The 19586-nt window shown below is 42.7% G+C and overlaps 1 protein-coding gene and 1 long non-coding RNA gene across 3 annotated transcripts in view; one reads left to right on the top strand and one right to left on the bottom strand.

Annotated features, from left to right (window-relative positions):
* The window catches only part of LRIG3 (leucine rich repeats and immunoglobulin like domains 3), a 52079-nt gene extending 46842 nt beyond the window's left edge, over positions 1-5237 (bottom strand). For both annotated transcript variants that reach the window (XM_020888128.2, XM_070454687.1), the window contains exon 1: positions 4678-5237. In XM_020888128.2, the coding sequence (XP_020743787.2) occupies positions 4678-4913 (236 nt within the window). In that variant the 5' untranslated portion in view covers positions 4914-5237. The remainder of the gene's footprint in view (positions 1-4677) is intronic.
* An 819-nt stretch (positions 5238-6056) lies between these two features.
* LOC139030936 (uncharacterized) overlaps positions 6057-19586 on the top strand; it is a 165543-nt gene continuing 152013 nt past the window's right edge. Inside the window, exon 1 of the long non-coding RNA XR_011483379.1 lies at positions 6057-6195. This is a non-coding gene — a long non-coding RNA (uncharacterized lncRNA). The remainder of the gene's footprint in view (positions 6196-19586) is intronic.

Raw genomic sequence — 19586 nt, 5'->3', positions numbered from 1 at the left:
CCAAGAAAAACGCAGAGAAATCACATTCAGAGAAGCCCAGTGTTACTCTGTGTACATCCATTAAGTAACAATCAGAAATCAGAGATCCTCTTTAAGTCTTTGCATTTTTTGTTTTGAGAATAAACCTGGATCTCTCTATTTCACCTAAAAGGAAAAAAAAGGTAATTTTTTTTTTTTGGCAAAGGTTTTATTTGAAACATATTTGCCTAGAGACCTACCAGACAGCAACAGACACGAGTAGATTTGTTCTGGTAGAGTTATAACATGAAGGAAAAAGAAAAAAAAAAACCTGGCACAGTCTTTAAACTATAAAAGTCCTGCAATTACAACGACTGCCGTGCATGCTCCCCACGCTGGAGCCAGACACTTTCCCTCATGGCCCAGCTCGAATCCATCTGGAGTTCATCAAGGAAACCGTGAGTCCAGCGACTCACGTTCGGATTCAGACAAAAACCTGTGTGCTTTTAGCACCACAGACAGTCACAGATTTCCCACGGGCTTTAAAAAAACAACCGAGGAAAAGAGGCCTTCACCTGGGAGGCAGCCTGAATCAACAGAGAGGCTCATTTGGACTCACTTAACGAAGGAACGCTGCACGCAGCCTGTTGGGCTGCATCCCTATTGTTCAGAGGAAAGGGGGCACCCATCTGGCATTTCCAGCTCACACAGGTGATTCCTTTCTAATGAGAAAAAAACCCAAACGTCCACTCTTTCATTGTTCTCAGGGCCATGCTGTGAGAAAAATACAAGTTAAAAAAGATGGAGTGCTTCAACGTTTTCCTCCTCCCTACCAGTAGTGGGATGAAACCTCCAACAAAAGACCTTTAAAATGAGAAACTGCCTTCAGAGAACAGGGCACATGCTGGGGACCCCTCATTTCTGATCCATAAGCTGGAGCAGGTAACCTGAAATAGTTCAGTTACTGCAACACACTTCCATTCCTGAGTTTTGCGTACTATTAAAACCACAGCATGTGTGGGAGAGAAAAAGAAACACCCCTGAAGTGACTTTTATTGCTAAATACTTGAAGCCTTGAAACTTTTAATGCACTTAAATTTAGGTTTCATACAGTTTACGTTTCAGAAATGATCCAAGGATGTCACATTTTCGTAAATCTTCCCTTGTATTGTTTTTTATGGTTGGATCACTAAAAATAACACTAAAAACAGATTCAACTTGTACAATGTCAATGTTTTCTGAAATCCCATTACAGTCAGTAAGGCAGGCAGATTCTTTGTGTTCAGAGTTCCAGTAACGAACATCCTCCCCAGGAAACCTTTTCTAAAAAAAACTTTTTGTAATGAGGTTAATAAATGGGAAAGGTGGTGAGGCAGAGAGGTGTTAACTATTTATGCAAAACTCAGCTGGCCAAACACTTGAAAACCAAACTCTACATAGGAGAGAGAAGTCTCTCTTCCTGCATGTTAGCAAGTGGATAAATATATATGAAAATAATTCATTTACAACATTTGGTCCCAGCTCTCGTTTTCTTCCTTTTAGCATTTGGAAATCTGACTTCCAAGTCAAATTTTAAAATGCAAATCCGGCACAGCTTCTTAATCAATCCCACCGGGGCCTGCAGAGCTGCTAATTCAGCAGAAATCTGGAAAGCTGAAAAACAAAAAGCCAGGCTGTAGCTGTTTTAAGACACTGATCCAAAGTGACTCATAAATCAGCCTGCTATGTTCAAGTTTTCGTCTGGAAAATACAGAAAAACAGCTGTGAAAACCAGAAGGACTTTTACCCCCCAACCCCAGCCCCAGTTCTGGTACGGACCAGAGGATTTATCACAGCAGACACTAAAGAAGTCACACCAGCAAAAAGTACCTTCCAAACTTTTTTTTTTGGCCTGAGCTCAGCTAACCCAAACTTTTCTATTGTGATAAGACAAATAATTCTGAAATTCCAGCGAGGTTTTAAAACTACTTGAAGCTCTTATGGACAACTGGGCAACTTTTCCCTCCTTTGGCTAAGTAAACATATTCTAAATAGCCCTCCTCTTTGGGTTCAGAACTCCTTGCAAGCACACAGTCTAGATGTAAACTCAAGTCTGCCTTTAAAGACAGTTGTAAGGAACGCTTCAAATAGTGACTGTTTTAAGAGCCACTTTCATTAAAGTATTAGAAGCTCCTTTTTTAAAAAAAAAAAAAAAAAAGAGAACTGTGATATTATTATTTTACAGCTCAAACAATTCAACTTTTCACCCATGGGATTCTTATGGCCCTAAATCACAACTGAATAAAGTGGAAAAAATACATACACACATGTGTATTAAAGAGATTAAACTTTTAACTTGTCAATTCAACAAATGAAACAAACGCTACACACCAAACTTTTTCTGAAGAATGCGCTCATGAAATATTCCTAAGGCAAACTTTTACTTTCTTAATTACCTGAGGAAAAGGAAGTTAAGATATGGGGAAGAACAACATGCATTTTGCTACGTATTCCTAAACTCGGGGCCAGTCTACCGAAAAGCTTTTCTAATTAAGTAAAGTTTAAGCAGCAGCTATCTTATGCCTCCTGTTTCAAACACCAAATAACAGAGAAGTTAAAGCTCCATTCTATGCATTTTCCTGCTCATTTCAAAGGTGGAGAGAGGAGACCGCTAGAGCTTTAGGCACAAACAAAAGAAACATTGACAATAAAGAATCTAGACCACATGGTTTGGTGACAACGACAAAGTTGGTTACAAGTCACACATGTACAAGAATGACAGAACTGTCTGGTGAGTGATCACGGTGGGGCTTCTGACAACAGACCTAGCGCTTATTTGCACAAGTGGAACTTATTTTCACATACATTTAAGGAATGTGGACTTGCAGTGAGACAATTTACTGCTGGCGGAAATGTAATTAAAGATTGTGCTAACCAAATAAACTGTAATTTGCTTTAGTGTGCCACCAAATTATCTGGAAAACAAAATCCTAATTAGGTCAACTGCTTTCAAGACAACGTTTAAACAGGTATCAAACCCCTTTTGGTTTAACTCAACTTCTAATCTAGAGCACGACAGTTTTAAGACGCCCAATTTTTAAAAAAGACATTCACACAAAAATATATTGCACACCGGCATGATCCGACAGGCCACTTCACTCAGAGAAATTACTGAAAGTTAGAGCACGTGAATGGTCTGAGCCATTCTCAACACACCCCAGGAAGCACCATGTCCATTTTTTCTCAACCCTCTATTATTCATACGTGTTCACCTCCAGTCATTCAGATGTTCAGTTCCACATGTTGTCAATAGAGCCATTCACATCTCATGAATAAGGCAGCATGACCTCCACAAGAGGCAATTGAACAGAATTAGCCACAACTAATTGAAAGTCTCCCTGTTTTAGGTTAAAGTCCTTATCTCCTTCTTCAACTGTAATAAAGACCACTAAACAAGACATCCCATGATAAGAGATTACATATCAGTCTAAAACTCTTCTTCACTTTTTTACAAATTAAGGCACATCAACACAAAGCATATGCTTTTCCATAGCTGACAATTCTATATCTCACAAAAAGGCTCTGGTGAGTATAGAGATTTAAAAACGCAGTTTTTTAAACAACATGTCCAAACTTTCTACCATTACTATTTGGAATGTTAGGACAGTGGACTAGAAGTTTCAAGAGTTTCAAATCTCCGCTACTACTCTGTTAGGCCTAAATCTGAGTATTAACGATGCATTTTGCTTCTTTTCAACAGGATAGCTACTTGAAAAGAAAGAAAGAAAGACAGACATACAAGTTTTGACTGTTAACATTTTGCACCAGTCCTCCAATTTTAACAAAGCAAGGGCTCGGAGAGAAGGAGACGGCATTTGGAAAAAATTAGCCTTTCCAACTAAACGACATTTTCTTCCTTGTTCTTTCACGCAGTTGGCAGTGATTTCAGGTTTTTCAGACTTCATAGCTAGCATCCAAAAACTTGCATAACAGCACCCCGCGCTCTCTCCTAAACCGCCTGGTCACGCTGAGAAGCCCCAGAAATCACGCCTTCGGTTCTGAAAAAAAACTCTAGTTCCTTCCCTTCCATATCTACTGCTCAGTCTTGCCAACTTCTTACTGGAATGGGGATGTGCTACAGTTTGGTCGAAGAGGGGAATTTATGGAATTTACTAACGCGAAATTAAGCGAGGGTAAAGAACAACAAAATGATGTCTACCATTGCTTGGATAGTGACCTAACTGTTGAAAGGGCTTCCCAAACTAAAGAGCGCGCTGGGCTACTACAGTGCTGGGAACGCAAAAGGTGACTTGAACCTGTTAGAAACTATAGTTGAGCGGCGGGATCAGACTCGTAAAGTGAGAACACAGAACTCAGGGCGGCCGAAGGGTGCCAGCTCTCCCGCCCCGGACGGGCAAGGGCGCGCATCTGAGCCCCCTAGGCGAGCTCCGCGCAAGACGCGGATTCTGCGCCCCGGGAGTTGTCAGCAGCTCCATCTCTTCGCCCAAGTGCGGCCGGGTGGGGCAGGCCAGGGCCCACCTGCGCGGTCCCCCCAGCGCCGGGGGATGGAGAGGGGCTGAGGCCCGGTCAGCTCCTTTTCCATCCCCGCGGGGCGCCGCTCGAGGCCTGGGCCAAGACGGGGTGCCCGGAAAAAGCTGCGGCGCGCCTAGCATCCTGGCCCCTAGCCTGCAGTCCCGAAACTCACGCGGTTCCCCCTCCGCCCGTTGGAAGAATACTTACAGTCGAGCGATCCAGGACGGAAGCGGCTCGGGAAGGTGCGCCAGCCGCTGGCGACTGCAGTCCAGGAGGTCCCCGAGGCAGCGGCACGGAGCGGGACACGGGTGCTCAGCGCCGACCCCAGAAGGCGGCCCCAGCGCCTCGAGGCCGCCGCCCTCGGCCGGGGCCGCGTGCCCCAGCACCTCGCAGAGCAGCAGCCCCAGCGCCGCCGCGAGCGCGCGGAGCCTTGGCGCGCCCATCGTGGTGCCGCAGCCCCTCGCTCGGCCCGGGTCTCCGCAGGCGGCGGGCACTCGGGGCCCGGCAGCAACTTCCAGCCGGGAGTGGACGCCCGCGCTCGGGGCCGCGTGCGCGCGCCCCCCTCGCGCGCTCGCAGGTAAGCCCCTTTTTTCTCAGTCCAGACAGCGGAGCTCCTTCGTGCCCCGGGGCAGCGACAGGGAAACCGAAAACCACGGCCAGCGGTGGCAGAGTTGCAGTGCGAGTAGCGTCCGCGCGCCGAGGCCCTCCTTGCCCGCAAAAGAAACTTTTTCGCCTCCTCCTTGCCGCGGAGCGCCAAGCCCCGGTGCGCCGGGCCGAGGGGCGGTGCTGCCCGGACCCGCGCGCGCCCATTGGCCAGCCCGGTCTGTAGCCTTCGCGGCCACGTGACAATAACAAGGTTCCCGCCCCCGGCCGGAGCGCGGGAGAAAGTGCAGCTGAGATTGTAGGCAATTCGGAGTTATATGTTCCAGCCTCTCGGGCCACAAGTCTCCACTACGTCCTGGGAAGCGTATATCTAATGGAGTTGAAGAGAAAAAAGGAGTGAGCAAACAAGTGAGCACTTTTTAGGCCAGCTTTCGGAGTAGCAGGTATTTCGGGGCACTTAAGGGGAGCAAAGTTAAGTTCTATTATTAGGAGACCTTGCATTCCAATTTTTAAAAAGAAGTATAAATTATCTTACCATCCACACAGGAAACAATGGTTTAAATAAAAATACAGGTTTGTTTTTTTTTTAAATCTTAAACACTGGTTGGGTTTTTTCCCATATGTCAGTTCTAATAGTAAAACGAATTATAAAATGTAAAAGTCATGGTAATAGAAACGGTATACTGAGTTACAAATAGCCAGCCTTAGTGCATTGGATAGAGCTGGGAGGAAAGTGTGGGAAATGACCTTCTAGTATACTGCATTGGCAATCATAGATTGCATGCAATGAGTAAAACAAAACGAAACATAATAAAAAAAGTAGTCACCATAATATTTTAAAGGCAAATAAAAACAAGGACCTTGGAGGAAAAATTAATATATTCACCATGGTTCACCTGTGCCTTGAGTGATGACAAATTGTGATTGAGAATGCTATCAGACTAGAAGTAATACTTACCTGTTCCCTCTGCAGGGGGATGATTCAGGCCTACAGGACTTAACAGTGAAGTCTGTACCCTGACTTACCCTTGCAGGTGACTGCAGCCACAGGAAATGATGGAGACCTCAGAGACCAAATGGGAACGCCCTCCTCCGCTGGGTGAGGAGATACACCCAGAGAAGGTAACTAACTTCTTTGTAGCAAAAACTGAAAACTTACTTTAAACTTTCAGGAATTCCCTGGCAGTCCAGTGGTTACACCACCGTGGGCTTCCATTGCAGGGGGCACAGGTTTGACCCCAAGTCGGGGAATTAAGATCCTGCAAGCTGTGTGGCCGTGGTCAAAAAGTAATAAAGCGCCACCAGATCAGCAGTGAGTTCACCATGTGGACTGCCCTGGCAATGCAGTGGTTGACTCCAATTTTCAAAGTAGGGGGGTGGGCACCAGACTGATCCCTGGTCAGGGAAATAATATCCCACCTGCTGTTTGGTACAATCAAAAGCTAAAGAGTGAAAAAAAAAAACCCAAAAAACCATTCACCTCCACAACCTGTTTCTTGAGTGTCTGTCATCTGCCAAAGCATCCCTTGGGGCTGCTCATTACTGAAGAGTGGAAGCTGCTCGGAGAAGTGAGTTTAACTGCAACTCACACTCACTGATTTCCACTGTAGCCAGTTACCTGAATGAACAGTCAGATTCATGAGGGTGGAGAAAGATTCAACTCAGAAGTTTAGATGTGACATCCCAGTCTCTTCTTTCCAGCGACCGTTGACATCCAGCTCACCACTTTTTTTTTCTTTTTTGACGAGTACAGTTAGAAAATATTTATAATGAAGGCACTTCAGTTTTGAGTGATCATTTTGCCTACTTGGGGGTGGTCAAGGCACACCCCAGTTACGGTATAGATTTTCCAGCTCAGTCGCTCTCCTCTATTTTAAATATGGAAAATCAGGCTTAGTGAATTGAATTGGAGTTTTTAAAAAGAAGAAAGATGCCAGTATACACATGCCATTAGGTATAGGCACGGTGCCGCCAGTATGGTGGCTTGCTCATTGATGTGTCACGCCTGTGACAGATAGCTACCTCTTGGGGGTGGGTTGGCTCACTTTCCTTCTGCATTCTTTACTCTCCTTATATTATTTCATCTGCTTTTGTGGAATTCCATTTACATCCACATGCTGATATTTGCCACATCCATATTTCTAGCCCAGATCTTTCTCCTAAACTCTAGACCCTTATATGCAACCACTCATAGGTGTCTCAAATTGGATATTCAAATATAACAACATTTCTAGAATTCAATTTCACCACCCTTGAAGCTTATTCCTTTTCCTCCTGAATTTACTGTCTCAAGGAAGGATACCTGACTCCATTCAGATGACTACTGCCCCTTAGATTTCCTCATTCTCACCACCACCGCTGCAATCAATCAATTAGCAAGTCCTAATGAAGCTAGCAGCTAACGACATCTCCTATCTCCATAGACATTATGCAAACCCAGCCCCACATCAGCTCTTGCTTGGTTGACTGCCACAGACTCTTTCCCATCTGGCATTCCAGTCCTTTCTCCACAGTGCAGTCAAGGGATATCACAAAAGCTCAAATCTGCTCCTGTAATTCCACTGCCTAGTTCCTTTCTCAGGCTCCCATTGTTTAAATTCCCAGAGAGTGACTTACGCGGTGTTCGCGTGGGCCTGGCCTCTGCTTGCCTCTTTAACTCATTTTATTTGCTCGTCTCTCTTTTACTCTAGGACCTACTTGCGGTTCTCTTCCCATGCTGTGCTCCTTGCCTTTGGCCTTCTTTCACATGCTGGTCCCTCTGTCCAGATCACTCTCTGCCCCTGGTCTGTCTGATTGGTTGGCCCTTCAACTTAAGCATCCTTCTTTTGGAGACGGTTTCCATGAGTCCTGTTTTGGCTATCCCTCTAATGCATTCCCAGAACATCCAGTATTCACTGGAATTTAACTGGCCATTTCTACTCTAGTACTTCCTAACTAATGCTTAGAATTATTTCCACATAACCATACTTCCTGTATATCCTTTAAGGGTTTACCAAGTATGTGCTGTTAAGTTATTTAAATTTTCAGTACCTCAGTTTCTTCATCTGTAAGTTGGGAATACAATAAACACTCTCTTATTACCTGATTTCCATTCATCTGTTTACTGCATTAGCTGTCATTCTCTGCCCTCCTGTAAGATTTATGGCCTAATGCCCAAGACAAGCGGAAATCCAGTGGCTACCAGCCCCTCCCCAGTCCTCTATTTGCATGTTTGCTCCTACTCATTGTAGTTCCAGACTTGTTCATATCTGTAATTACACAGTTAAATTAAATATTGCATCAACCACATACAAGTGAAACCAGAAAGTAACTTCATTTTTATCATAATGAATTTGAAGCTTGGGAAAGATTCTTTACAGATAATAACTAATACCCAGTGCTATCAGATTAGATTTGCATGAGACAGTTGTAAAAACTGGGGAGAAGTTAGAAATCTAGATTTCTTCACACTGATTGCTTTGCAAGCATCTTTAAATTCTTGTTCCACTTTAAATTTTAAACTGGGAATCAATTAGCGGGGGGTGTTTTATGGGTGTGATTTGTGCTTATTCAGAACTTCCCGTGGTTTTTGAGAAAGTGGACTATGATGATATGGAAAGGATGTGTTTCACATTAAATATGGTTGTTCTCCAGCTCAATGGGCTTCCCAGGTGGCCCAGGGGTAAAGAATCTGCCTGCCATGTAGGAGACCTGGGTTTGATCGCTGGGTCAGGAAGGTTCCCTAGAGAAGGAAATGGCAACCCGCTCCAGTATCCTGGCCCAGGAAATCCCACGGAACAGATTCCATGGGATCACAAAAGAGTGGGATCTAACTTAGCGACTGAGCAGGAACACCATCCCAGTAGATCCTGAGCCGTGCAGTCAGTGGAAAGAGGAACTGGTTCTATGTGGGAACTTTAAATCAGTGTAATGTTTTCACCAACTTCCCAAACCCTTCACAGAGGACAGGGCAGAACCTCCGTGGCTTGTCTCCCTGAGCAGGTGAGAACAGATTGTTTCTGAGATCCCTCACAGCCCTGTGTAGCTTCCTCTAGTATTGATATTTGAACAACAGGGATGAGGGCACAGCGCCAGGAAAAATGGTCTGTATTGGAGGGAAAAAAGAAACATGAAATTTTGTATAATTTCCCAAAATTTATCAGTGAATAACAATGATCCCCAAAACACCCTTTATGTGTCACTGAATTCTTTGACCCTCTCATGGTGGTGGTGTTCTGCACACACACACACACACACACACACACGCACACGCGCACACACACGTGCATGCACACACAGAGTATTGTAGTATCAAATGGCAATTCTCAGATCCTGCATCTAATCTTTCATAAATAAGGGTTTAGTGTGAGGTGATCAGATTCATTTCGAATGTAGGTCTTTTAACATTTGGATTAAAACGCTCGAGTGTTGAATTTCTCTACTCCTTAGAGGTTTAACTGGTTAACTGGGCAGTTGAAAATTGACTCTCCATTGGAAATGATCTAAATCACACCAGACAGTTTCTCATTTATAACTTTGTCCTGGAGAATGGCAAGGCCCATCCATTTTCCAAACAGCCTCCTACCGTCCATTCTGTGGTTAGTGCAACCCAGCCCCAGTGCGCTTTAAAGTTTTCCTGTGTTTTTTTTTTTTTTTTCTCTCCCTCTGGCAAGTGTGAGACTTTCTTATCTTGAGTGCTGGCAAGGGCAATGACTCACTGATAAAAAGTAATAGAGGTGCTAAGCTGTCAGTTTTAACATCCAAGGACAAGAATGAAAGCTAAACACTCAGTACTTGCTTTATCATTACAATGAATGACACAGTTTGTGTGAGTGTGAACTGTGAAAAGGGAAAAGAGATAAGGCAAAGGAGGAAGAAAAGCGCAAAAATCCCCCGATAATGATGCCAAGAAACAAATGTTGCTGTGCTCTGTAACCTAAACCATATCTTTTCCCATTCATTAAGGCATTTTAGAAGAAATAGATAACCCCCTTTTCTCACAAAAAATGCCATGCTTCGCTTAAAGAGCGGGAGAATAAAATCTTACTTTGCAAAACCCCTCTAAGGAACATGTCTGAGCTCTTTAGAAAATATTTAGAAAAATGAAGATAGCCACCCATCTGTTTCTCTCAGTTGGCCAACTGTATGACGTTGCTTGAATTGAAAACAAACAGTGTTATCTGCATGTTCACCCAGCTATAAATTAAACATATGCTAGCTTTTATTTTACTTATTTCTCGAGTCACCCTCTAGGGATAATATGTGCTCTGAGGAAAACTCCAGTGGTGGATGAAGCTGGGGTTCCCTGGAAATCACCGCAGTGGATGCTGGATCTGCTGGGAGCTGGGAGCCCTGGGATGGGGGTGGGGCGGGTGGCGGCTCAGGCCCGCTGTGACCCTCAGAGTTTCTTCAGTGGTGAGTGGCCTTCCCCAGTTCAGACCTTTCTGCTCTTTAAGTTTCTCCACTCATTTAAGGACCTCAGGATATTTTCTCTTCTTCCAAACATGTCCCATGTTCTTCTCTAGCTGATAGCAATAAGACTCCCCTGAGAATCTCAACACATAGGTAATAACCCACCCTGTCAGAAGCCCAGAAATCCAAATGCTTGGGAATTTGTTAGCCAGGACACAGGGTGGCCTGCAGTCTGACACAGAGGTCAGAAACCCTGTGATCTTGGGTGACTGAACAACTCTATACGTCATTTTCTTTACCTGTAAAACAGGGTGAAGAATGATATGGGCTACACTGTAAAGTCCCTGATAGATTCTAGTTCCTATTACTTAACTCTCAAATTGCTGTTTTCTTTTCATTATTCAGGGAGATAAAGTGAGTTAACCGCAGAAACATTCTCCTGCTGGGATTATTGACTGATGGAATGTTGGAATTAAATAAACCCTCAAGTATTTGTCCTAAAGTAACAGGAGGAAAAAAATGAATGCTAAAATGGGGGAAAAAAAGCATTTTATAACTTTTATATCAGACCTTTAATCTGTGTGTTAAAACAGCATACTATACAGATCCTGAGATTTCTTAACAGGAATTTTAATGCCATCTCAAAGTTACTAACCCAATTTGTTATGATTTATGCCATGAGGTCAAAAAGAATGATTAGGCATATTTACTAAAAATATTCCCATCTCCCAGGAACTTTTCTGCAGAATATTTTTCTCCCACTTCTTAGATGAACAATTGGCCTACATACTCTTCTAAGAATTAATTTGCATTTCCCAACCAGGAGAAGGCTCATAAATGAGGTTCTTATTGCTTTTATTTATGGTTTCATTCTCTTATGCGTTGGATATTTATGCAGATGTGATTATCAAATGATTAAGGTCACTTTGTCATGAATAATCTCACAATCAGGTCCCTTGCATTGAAAATTTTGCTTCTGTTCCTAAATCTCAGGATCACTATCAAGTGACAGAATTCACAACATCATTCTGCTTAAGTATTTTCAGATAGAGAATGAGAAGGATTTTGGGCTATATGGGGTTTGTTTCAACGTGACATGTACTCCTCTTAGGCTGAAAGCAGGACAAATACTTTCCTGCTAAAATCTCAAGTTTTTATCCCAAAGCTTTACACGTTTCTATTATGTTTAAACATACATACAAAAAGATTTCCAGGGAAATACTGACAGAGAGCATGAAGAAGGTTTCAAGGGCACCTTGCTTATCTGCTTGCCTCGGGCACAACTGTGTCTGCAGCAGGCAGCCTCCTTCACTCCTACAGTGGTGATTTCAGACTTGAACAACTTTTTTAGTCTGAGCATTCCTCTTTAGAGCCCAGTTAAATGAATTCCTCCTGCTCTTTTGCTGCCATTTGAGCTTTTTTGCTTCTTCTGGGGAAAACAGAAATTATTGCCAGAAATATTCCTTAGCTTTTTTCCTCTGCAGATTAAATAATTGCAGTTTTTTTTAATTTAATTTTTATACAATTTTATATTGGAATGAAGTTGATTGACAATGTTATATTAGTTTCAGTTGTATAGCAAAGTGATTCAATTATACATATACTTGAATCGATTATTTTTCAAATTATTTTCCCATTTGGGTTATTATAGAATATTGGGCAGAGTTCCCTGTGTTATATAGTAGGTTCTTGTTATCTATTTAAAATATAGCAGTGTGTATACATCAGTCTCAAACACCCAATCTTTCCCTGCCCCATGCTTGTCCCCTGTTAACCATAAAGTCATTCTCTAAGTCTGTGAGTCTGTTTCTGTTCTGTAAATAAGTTCATTTGTATCACTTTTGGTAGATTCTGCATGTAAGTGATATCATATGATATTTGTTTGAATGTCCAGGTCCATCCATGTTATGCAAATGGCATTATTTCCTTCTTTTTAATGGCCAAGTAATATTCCATTATATGTACGTACCACATCTTTATCCATTCATCTGTTGATGGACATTTAGGTTGCTTCCATGTCTTGGATATTATAATCAGCGTTACCGTTTTCTCTGGATATCTGCTCAGAGGTAGGATTGCTGGGTCATGTGGTAGCTCTGTTTTTTTTCTAAAGGACCCTCCATACTCTTCTCCATGAAGAGTACCAATTTACATTCCCACCAACAGTGCAGGAGGGTTCACTTTTCTCCGTATGCTCTCTGGGGTTTCTGATGATAGCCATTCTGATCAGTGTGAGGTGATACCTCATTGTAGTTTTGGCTTGCATTTCTCTAATAATTAGTGATGTTGAGCATCTTTTCATGTATATGTCTTGGCCATCTATATATCTTTTTTGGAGAAATGTCTAGTTAGGTCTTCTAATTGCAGTTCTTCTTAATTCTTTCTCCCAGGTACTGCTCATCCTCTAGTACCCTCATGAGGATCAGAAATGTCCTCTTTCTGTTTATTTGCCTTGTGTGGTGGAGTGAAGAGGCGCTTGCAGTTCCAACAGACGAGGATGTTCAGTATTTGTCAAGCTCTCACCATTCTTACTACTGTCTAAATATTTAATATGTATTAGCTGAGTCATTTCCTATAACTATCATGTAAGGCATCATCCCTATGTTAGCAGAAAAGGAAATTGAGGCATGGAGATGGAACTTGCCTGTGACGGAGGGGGATTTGAACCCAGTCAGTCCGACTTCACAGTGCACTCTCTTAACCACCGTGCACACTGCTTTTCAGGGTTTCCCAGGTGCTCAGTGGTAGAGAATCCGCCTGCCAGTGCGGGAGATGCAGGCTCAGTCGCTGGGTTGGGAAGATCCCCGGAGAAGGAAATGACAACCCACTCCAATATTCTCGCCTGGAGAATTCCACAGACAGAGGAACCTGTCCACAATCCATGGGGTTGCAACATGACTGAGCACGCACACACACTGTTTCTCATTGGCATCAGAAGAAGCAAGGGTCTTCCTTAGTGCTCAAGACAAGCAGGGAAACCTGGTAATTCTTGAAGTCGATCAATTGCAGTCACTCCCTCTCCTTTCCTTCATTCCTTCTTCCTTCCTTTCTTCATTGATCCAAGTTTGGGATGTGTAAATCAGTCTTTATACAGATGTGTGAATTCGTCACTTAAGGTTCTGATTTGTAAAGATTGATATCCCTGCCTGGTTGTCAGTGTGATGCTTGAGATCTCACTGTTAGAGATTAACTGTGTGTACACAGGCGTGACTCTCTCCCTGAAGTTCTCTTCTGTGATGTCGGTACATCCCTGCTTCCGGGTATATTGCGTAAAGTGGCATTGGCATTTAGGGTCGGTCTTCTCTAAAACTATATATGGCTTGTGGGAGACCATGTGTGCTTAATAGTCAGAAGAGGAGAAAGGATGTATAAAGGGAAACAGGCTTTCTTTACAATTTTGTCTAGTGCTGTGCAAATTAGGGGAACCATGAATGGAATACATGTGATCCAAGAAAGCCAGAGAAATAAAATGTTAATACTAGAGATTACGGTTTAACTGTTGAGGTACAATTGTTCTGCGACATGTGGTAGCAGAATTCTCTTTAGTTTTTGGTTTATTCAGTTCAGTTCAGTTTAGTTGCTCAGTTGTGTCCGACTCTTTGCGACCCCATGAATCGCAGCACACCAGGCCTGCCTGTCGATCCAACTCCCGGAGTCTACCCATACCCATGCTCATCGAGTTGGTGATGCCATCCAGCCATCCTATCCTCTGTCATCCCCTTCTCCTCCTGCCCCCAATCCCTCCCAGCTTCAGGGTCTTTTCCAATGAGTCAACTCTTCACATGAGGTGGCCAAAGTATTGGAGTTTCAGCTTCAGCATCAGTCCTTCCAATGAACACCCAGGACTGATCTCCTTTAGGATGGACTGGTTGGATCCCCTTGCAGTCCAAAGGACTCTCAAGAGTCTTCTCCAACACCACGGTTCAAAAGCATCAATTCTTCTGTGCTCAGCTTTCTTTATAGTCCAACTCTCATGTCCTTACATGACCACTGGAAAAACCATAGCCTTGACTAGACAGACCTTTGTTGCAAAGTAATGTCTCTGCTTTTTAATATGCTGTCTAAGTTGGTCATAACTTTCCTTCCACAGTATCTTTTAATTTCATGCCTGCAATCACTATCTGCAGTGATTTTGGAACCCCAAAAAATAAAGTCTGACACTGTTTCCACTGTCCCCCCATCTATTTGCCAAGAAGTGATGGGACCAGATGCCATGATCTTAGTTTTCTGAATGTTAAGCTTTAAGCCAACTTTTTCACTCTCATCTTTCACTTTCATCAAGAGGCTTTTTAGTTCCTCTTCACTTTCTGCCATAAGGGTGGTGCCATCTGCATATCCGAGGTTATTGATATTTCTCCCGGCAATCTTGATTCCCGCTTGTGCTTCTTCCAGCCCAGCGTTTCTCATGATGTACTCTGCATATAAGTTAAATAAGCAGGATGACAATATACAGCCTTGTCACACTCCTTTTCCTATTTGGAACCAGTCTGTTGTTCCATGTCCAGTTCTAACTGTTGCTTCCTGACCTGCATACAGGTTTCTCAAGAGGCAGGTCAGGTGGTCTGGTATTCCCATCTCCCACAGTTTTGGTTTATTAGCTAATTAATTATTATGCTTTTCTAACAACTCTCGTACAGGATAAGGAGGAACATTTTTAAAGTGTCTCACATTGGCTAGTTTTGAATTCTACTATTCCAGACAGCCTTTTGAAAAAAGGTTACCCCTTAAAATCCACTGCTTTAGGATAACTCAGTCTTCCTATTTTGGGGGGACTCTGCCCAAGCCGTGTCACTGCTGACTGAGTTAGCGAGTTTCTCATATTCAAAGACCCAATTCATGTTATAAGGTAGTAACTTTTACTATCTTAATTTATAGTTATTAAGCCATCTATCACCATGACAAATGGTTTTATTATAAATAATATAGTAGCATGAAGATGAACTTACTGAAGTTCTGATAAAAATCTACATTTTCTAATATTGTAAAGGAAAATGCTAGAGATGCAAGATATCCAGTGTTAAAAGTTGTGAATTAATTTTTTTAATGATTTAAGGGGTCTCATGCATGATTTTATGAGACTGTACACAAAAATAATTTATTTAGAAGTATATTGATCTTTTCAGATATTAAATATGTTATTAAAACTAAAGTTTATCTTAGTAGTTTGTCCTAGAACATTAAATTATTTAGTGCAGTGGTAAAATTTTTAAAAGCCAAAATATATCTTACCAAGAGAATTTTGGACAAAACTTTTATTTCACCTAATAAAAGTACACATAGGAAGTTAATGGAGACATAATAAATGAGATTAAGTACTAATGGGTCTGTTTCAAAAGGATTCTATATCGTTAGAAGTTGGTGACCATTTTCATTGAAGTTTGTGATTATTCATTGAAAGTCCTATGCATGTGAACACAGGGAACAATAAAATGTAGTGTATCTTTTTCCTTGTTAGTTTGGATCTTTTCCTGTAGTGTTAGTGAGAGTCCCTGCTAAATGTCTCAAGGTGAAGGTAGAATTCTCCATCTTGTTAGTTATTATACTTGACTTATTGTGATCCAAAATGAAAATGTTAGAAACACAATTATGCATTATATGAACATACTGATTGCAGTCACAAAAGCTCCTCCTAAAAGTTTTCCCCTAGGCAAAAAAAATAATTTAAAAAAATCAGTTTTTATAAAATCACTCAAATGTAGCATGCTTGACTCCATTAAAAATAAATGAAATATCCTAATATAATCTATGTTTGGGAACTCAGATGTGTTTTATATGTGTAGGTCTGAAATTAAGAGCATTCAGCTTCTTGAAATTCTGGTGTTTAAATGAATAAAAGGAGATTTGGGTCATAGATTCTTTAAAATATTATCTTTTATTTTCATTAGCTCTTAAACTTTATATTAAATGTGATTCATCTGTCTACCATATAGAAGGCACAGGATTAAATGAAACAATTAATAGATGATAGTGTTTTTTTCCAAGGGTGATCAGTGTAACGCTAGCATCAGATACAGGGGAGGCTTGTTAACGTAAGGGTTGTTTGGACCTTTCCCAACTTATTGGGCTGCCCTGGTGTCTCAGCTGGTAAAGAATCCGCCTGCAGTGCGGGAAACCTGGGTTCGACCCCTGGGTTGGGAGGATCCCCTGGAGAAGGGAACAGCTACCCACTCCAGTATTCTTGCCTGGAGAACTCCATGGACAGAGGAGCCTGGCAGGCTACATCTAGTCCACGGGGTCACAGAGAGATAGACATGACTGAGCGATTTTCACTTTCACTTTCAACTTATCTCATCAGAAGTTCTACAGATGGGTTCTGTTCTCCCTTCCTTCCCTCCTCTGCCAGCTGTAGATGAATCTTTGTTTTTTTTTTTAAATCGGAGGATAATTTCTTTACAATATTGCGTTGGTTTCTGTCATACATCAGTATGAATCAGCCATAAACAGACATATGTACCCTCCCTCTTGTATCTCCCTCCCACCATATCCCAGGTAATCATGGAGCACCAGGTTTGAGCTCTCTGCATCACACAACAAATTCCCACCAAAAATCTTAAGGAGTACAGACAATGCGATTCTATTCTGAGTGACCAAGTTTGCCTGGGACCAGTATGAAAATTTGGGAAAAAGAAGTATACTTTCCCATATGTTACATGGATAAGGAGAATGCATTCTGTAGTGCCAAGCAATAGATACTTAGATGAGAGCGAATAATGAAGAATACGCTGCTATACAAATTTGCATGACTAGCCAGGACTGGAATACCAGATATCCCGGCAGGCCACGCTATTCAGTTGTCCATTCTAATGACCAAACAAGACGTGCTTGAATGAAAGTGACGGAAAATCCAGAGATCAGGACATTTCTGAGTGTATTTCTCTCGCAAAACTTGTCAGGGGGCGTGTGGCTCTGTGTGTTTGGGTGTGTTGGCTTCTTCCCCATGACGGGAGCTCCTTGAGTCTTTGATGCCCTAGACGGGGTGACGGTGATCCCTAACACCCATCTTGGCTGGTAGCACAGCCTGCCCCCCAGCCGCTGACTCCTCCTAGACTCTCTGACAGCTCGCAGCCTGCCTCCCCCGTCAGGACGTCCGTCAGCTGTGCTTTCAGGACGTCCGTGCTTCTCAGCAGTCTAGTGGCCCTGCTCCCTCTCGCCTGTTCCGGCCATCATCCGCTCAATTGGACTCACAGGAGAACTTCCTGCTCATCTCTGATGCCGCTCTTGCATTCCTATAATGAGTTCTCCACAAGCAGCTCAAATCTTCATCTTAAACATAGACAACATTCCTCTCCTCTCTTGCTCAAAATCCTCTCACGGTTTTCCTCACACTTGGAATGAAATCCAGAGTTTTCACTGTGGTCCGTGAGGCGCCACAGCATCTGCTTTCTCCTCCAGCCTCCTCTCCCGCCACGCTGCTGACCTTGCACCCCTCTTCCTCTGGCAACACCATCCTGGCATCCTTCCCTTCCTCTCATGTCTGGAACACACCAAGGCTGTTCTCACCCGCGGCTGGCTTCCGCCGCTGTTGACTGGACCTGGAACGTGCTTTCCTGCTTAGCCGCTGGCTCGTTCTCCCCTCACCAAGCTCTCCACTCCAATTTCCCCCCGCCAGAGAAACTTTTCTAACCACAGCGTCAAAATAGCTTCCCTCCCGTTTCCACCCTCAGGTGACTCTAGTCCTTACCGGACCTATTTTTCTTCTTTGAAATTGCATTGTGTGTGTGTGTAATTTTTCCTGCTTACATTCTCCATCAGAAAGTAAGTACTCTGGCTAAGTGGCAACTTGGTCCTGTTGACCACTGAAACTCCATGCTAGAACAAGGTCTGGCATGGCTTACTAATCAGTCAGACTTCATTGAAGGTTTCTGTATCCCCAAAGCTGTCACATAATCTGAGGTGTGTATACCTGGCTGCATGGCTCAGTGAATGACTATTAGAAACTTTGTGTTTCTGGCTGCAGATATTTCCCTTGAGCAGAATGTGTTCCCTGCAGTTGAGTACTCTTCCCTTCTGTCTCCTTGATCTTATTCTCCCATTGGAACACATTTCTTTTCTCCTGTTTAGATGAAAGAAATCAAGGAGGAGGGTAGTTCCTATTAACTAAAAAACAATTTGGGACTTATTTTATCCTGTAAAATAATCTGAAAATTAATGTTGCCCAATGGAAGGATCAGTTCAGTTCAGTTCAGTCGCTCAGTCGTGTCTGACTCTTTGTGACCCCATGAACCGTAGCACGCCAGGCCTCCCTGTCCATCACCAACTCCCGGAGTCACTCAAACTCATTTCCATTGAGTCGGTGATGCCATCCAACCATCTCATCCTCTGTCGTCCCTTTCTCCTCCTGCCCCCAATCCCTCCCAGCATCAGGGTCTTTTCCAATGAGTCAACTCTTCGTATTAGGTGGCCAAAGTATTGGAGTTTCAGCTTCAGCATCAGTCCTTCCAATGAACCCCCAGGACTGATCTCCTTCAGGATGGACTGGTTGGATCTCCTTGCAGTCCATGGGACTCTCAAGAGTCTTCTCCAACACCACAGTTCAAAAGCATCAATTTTTCGGTGCTCAACTTTCTTCACAGTCCAACTCTCACATTCATACATTACCACTGGAAGGATATAGGGTGACATTTAGTTTATCATGGAACAAGTCAATATCAGAGATAAGAAAACAGAGACTTAATCATGGGCATTTTTCATTTATTTCTCTCCTTATTCTATGTCATTGAGAACCCAAGTATCCTGTAAAAATCCACTTGTTATTGGTATTCTTCCTGGCACAATTTCAGATTTCTCATCAACATTTTCAGAGGATACCAGTTTAGGTTTTAGAAACTAACAGGCTCACTGTCACATTTCTAAACAGAAAGTCTTTATGGGACAAAAAAATCTTTAGAACAGGGGTTAATTGAAAAGCAGAGGAATCTTGGGTGGTACAGTGGTCTTATGAAAGGTGTCTTTCTGTTAATACTCAAAGAATTATCTTGACGTTATCATCTGCCCTCACAGAGAGAGGAGTATGGCCTTTGTGAGTCATATCCAAAATATTTGGAAAGTGACATTAATGGTGAATGCAAATTAAATTTTAGAATGATGTTACAGTTCTCCCGTGTCCTTAGAATCAGTTTGAG

The sequence above is a fragment of the Odocoileus virginianus genome, chromosome 24 (assembly GCF_023699985.2).
Source record: "Odocoileus virginianus isolate 20LAN1187 ecotype Illinois chromosome 24, Ovbor_1.2, whole genome shotgun sequence".
In the NCBI taxonomy this organism is placed as follows: Eukaryota; Metazoa; Chordata; class Mammalia; order Artiodactyla; family Cervidae; genus Odocoileus; species Odocoileus virginianus.
The sequence above is the reverse complement of the archived record's forward strand: the minus strand, read 5'-3'. Positions and strand labels throughout refer to the sequence as shown.